Genomic DNA, 3,000 nt, shown 5'->3' with positions numbered 1-3,000 from the left:
ACACGTATGAGCGCATCAAACTTTTCATTCTGGTAGCGCCAGGGTGTCCAGTGTGAAAATCTTTTAAGATTTTCTTTTGGAGGGTCGCTGGAACAACTACTCTCTCCCTATATAATAATACCTGGTCGCATATTGCAAAAGCTTCTGCTACTTGTTCGTCAGTCTGCAGTTTTTTCTTGGTTTCTTTTATAAAGTCGTCGCTCTCTGCTTCTTTCCTTATGTCATCCAGAGTAACCGGAAGTTCTTTCACAGTGTTGCATAGGATCGAACTGTAATCTCTCTCTGATCGTAGTGATGCGATCACCGAGTCTTCTAGTGGTTCACCAGTCCTTGGTATTAACCGGGATAAACCGTCTGCGTGTCCTAACTTTTTTGACGGAAGAAACTCCATATCAAAGTCGTAATTTAATAGGATAGTTCCCCATCTTTGGAGCCTGTTCGCCGTGTGTGTAGGCAATCCTTTCTTCGAGCCAAAGATAGAGATCAGCGGCTTGTGATCCGTTTGAAGTTTAAAGTGTCGTCCATGCAGAAATCTGTGAAATTTTGTCACTGCAAAGATGATACTTAAGGATTCTTTCTCTATCTGGGAATAATTCCTTTCCGCAGGTAATAGAGTTCTTGACGCGTGTGCTATAGGTTTCGTAGATCCGTCCGGCATTTTATGCAGGATGCACGCGCCGATTCCATATGCGCTCGCGTCACTTGCGACGATAATATCTAATTTTGGGTTGTAATGCGTCAGGAATAGTTCTGAAGTGAGTACTTCTTTAAGCTTTTCAAATGCCATCTTGCATTCCGAGGTCCAGTTCCAATCCTTGTCCTTCCTGAGTAATTCATTTAGTGGTGCACGCAATGTGTGCATATTCGGAATGAACGATTGATAGTAATTTGCTAAGCCCAAAAAACTCTGTAATGTTGTTATATTATGTGGCTCAGGCATATTTTTTATTGCTATGGACCTTTCTGGATCGGGTCGTCTACCGTTTCTGTCGATTATCTGCCCTAGGTATTTTATTTTGTCGAGGAAAAATTCACATTTAGTATCTTTAAGTGTGAAGCCGTACTCCTTTATTCTTTCGAATACTTGAAAAACGTGTTTTCTATGTTGTTCTATAGATTCGCTTTTCATCAGAATATCATCTAAGTATCCAATCGAAAAATCAAGGCCGCTCAACAACGTATCGATTATCTGTTGAAATATTGCTGGTGCGACTTTGATCCCGAAAGCTAATCTATTGAACTTAAATAGTCCCTTGTGAGTGGTAATACACAAAAGTTTTGAGCTTTCTTCTTCCACGGGAATTTGTAAGTAGGCTTCACTTAGATCTATCTTCGAGAATATTCTCCCACCATTTAGTTTCGTAAAAACTTCTTCGGGGCTAGGTAGCGGGTAATGATGATCCTTTAGTGCTGCATTCAACCCAGTCGAGAAGTCGGCACAGACTCTGATATCCTTTGACTTTTTCTTTACATAGACGGTGGGGGCGGCCCACTCGCTGTAGTCGATAGGGGTCAAAATTCCAGTTTTGACGAGTCTGTCCAGTTCTTCGTCGATTTTCTGTATGGAGGCGAATGGTACGCTTCGTTTTTTTTTTGAAGACTGGAGTGACATTCTCCTTCAATTTGAACTTCGCCTCCATTTTTGTGCAGCAGCCTAGTTTTTCTGAAAAAACCTTGGGGAACGACTCTCTCAGGTCTTTCTTTAGTTTTTCAGCTTCAGTTCTAAAGCTCTCTACTTTTTGACAAAAATCGCTAATGGGCGAGTCCCAGAGTTCAAATTTTTGGATCCAGTCCGTACCAAAAAGATTATTAGTGTTTCTTAACACAAACATCTTCAGTTTCAATGTTTTTCCCTTCAACGTTACGTTAGTAATAACCTCACCTTCGAATTTTATTCTTTCTCCAGTTACTGAACGAGCAACTTTCTTTGTTCTCATCAACGTCGGTTTTCCAATTTTGCACCAAGTATGGTGGTTTATTATGGACAAATCCGACCCGCTGTCCAATTGAAGTTTAACATTCTTGTTCCCGATTTTTACTGTAACGTACTTCCGTACATTCTCGTCCTCCGCTTGAGTCTTCGCTGTTTTTACGTAGCTCCTGCGGGGGCCTTTTGTCCTGCAATGTGAGGCTTTGTGTCCGATGCGTCTGCACAGATCACATTTTCGGTATCGGTATGGACAATTGTTCTGCCAGTGACGTTCTCCGCATCTTTGGCATGGGTAACGGGGTAAATCCGGCTTCTTTTTAGATTTTTCCGGAGTGTTATGTTTGGCTTTCGCTTGGCTGTTGGTAGGGTGAGGTTTGTTGTTACTACGTACCTTCTTAATGTGTGATAGACCTGCCTCTTCTATATTTTTAGAGTCTTGCTTCTCCGAGATGATCCTTTGGCATTCCTCTGCTAATTGCTGCAGGGTTATATTTTGTTCTTTTTCCAATCTGTTCAGTGCCCGGCGTCTGAGTTCAGCGTCCTTGGTCGACACTAAGCCTTGAATGAAAATCAGGACCTTAAAGTTGTCGGCCGTCAATGAGGATAGTCCGAAATCGTCGCAGTGACGATTTACGATTGTGGCAAAGGTTAAGTAGTCTTGGTCGTCTTTGCGAATCAGATTCATGCATTTCCATCTTTTATGAAATAAGCTGGTTTTTGGGCAGTATAATTCCATCAAAAATTTCACCGCTTCGTCGAAGGACAATTCGCTCGTCTGTTTCGGGATAATGTAATCCACGAATTTGGCATGTTCTGCAGCTCCTAATTTTTGTAATAAAAGACGAACTTTCATCTGCTCGCTCCATGACTTGCAATCTATCCTGAATACGTCACCAAATCTACGGAAATAGGCTTCAAAAGTCAAATCCTCTTCAGGGACATAGTAAAATGTCTCCAACGCCGACCAGATTGCTGTTTGTGAGAAAACAGTTTGGTCTGACTCACTGCTGTTTTTATTTGCAATTACTTTAGTTAGTAATTCAAATTTTTTCTCTGACTGTGTCTGCATT

The 3,000-nt window shown here is 41.5% G+C and overlaps 1 protein-coding gene across 1 annotated transcript; it reads right to left on the bottom strand.

The window, feature by feature from the left end:
• Positions 1–121: 121 nt before the first annotated feature.
• LOC113341260 (uncharacterized protein K02A2.6-like) lies at positions 122–2,937 on the bottom strand (the record flags this gene model as incomplete). Its single annotated transcript, XM_026586204.1, has 2 exons — positions 122–1,558; positions 1,674–2,937. Coding segments are annotated over 2 exons (2,701 nt in total), but the record flags the coding sequence as incomplete, so codon positions are not given.
• Positions 2,938–3,000: the final 63 nt, after the last annotated feature.

Source organism: Papaver somniferum, unplaced genomic scaffold (assembly GCF_003573695.1).
Source record: "Papaver somniferum cultivar HN1 unplaced genomic scaffold, ASM357369v1 unplaced-scaffold_27767, whole genome shotgun sequence".
Taxonomy (NCBI): domain Eukaryota; kingdom Viridiplantae; phylum Streptophyta; class Magnoliopsida; order Ranunculales; family Papaveraceae; genus Papaver; species Papaver somniferum.
This window is presented reverse-complemented; position numbering and strand designations above follow the sequence as displayed.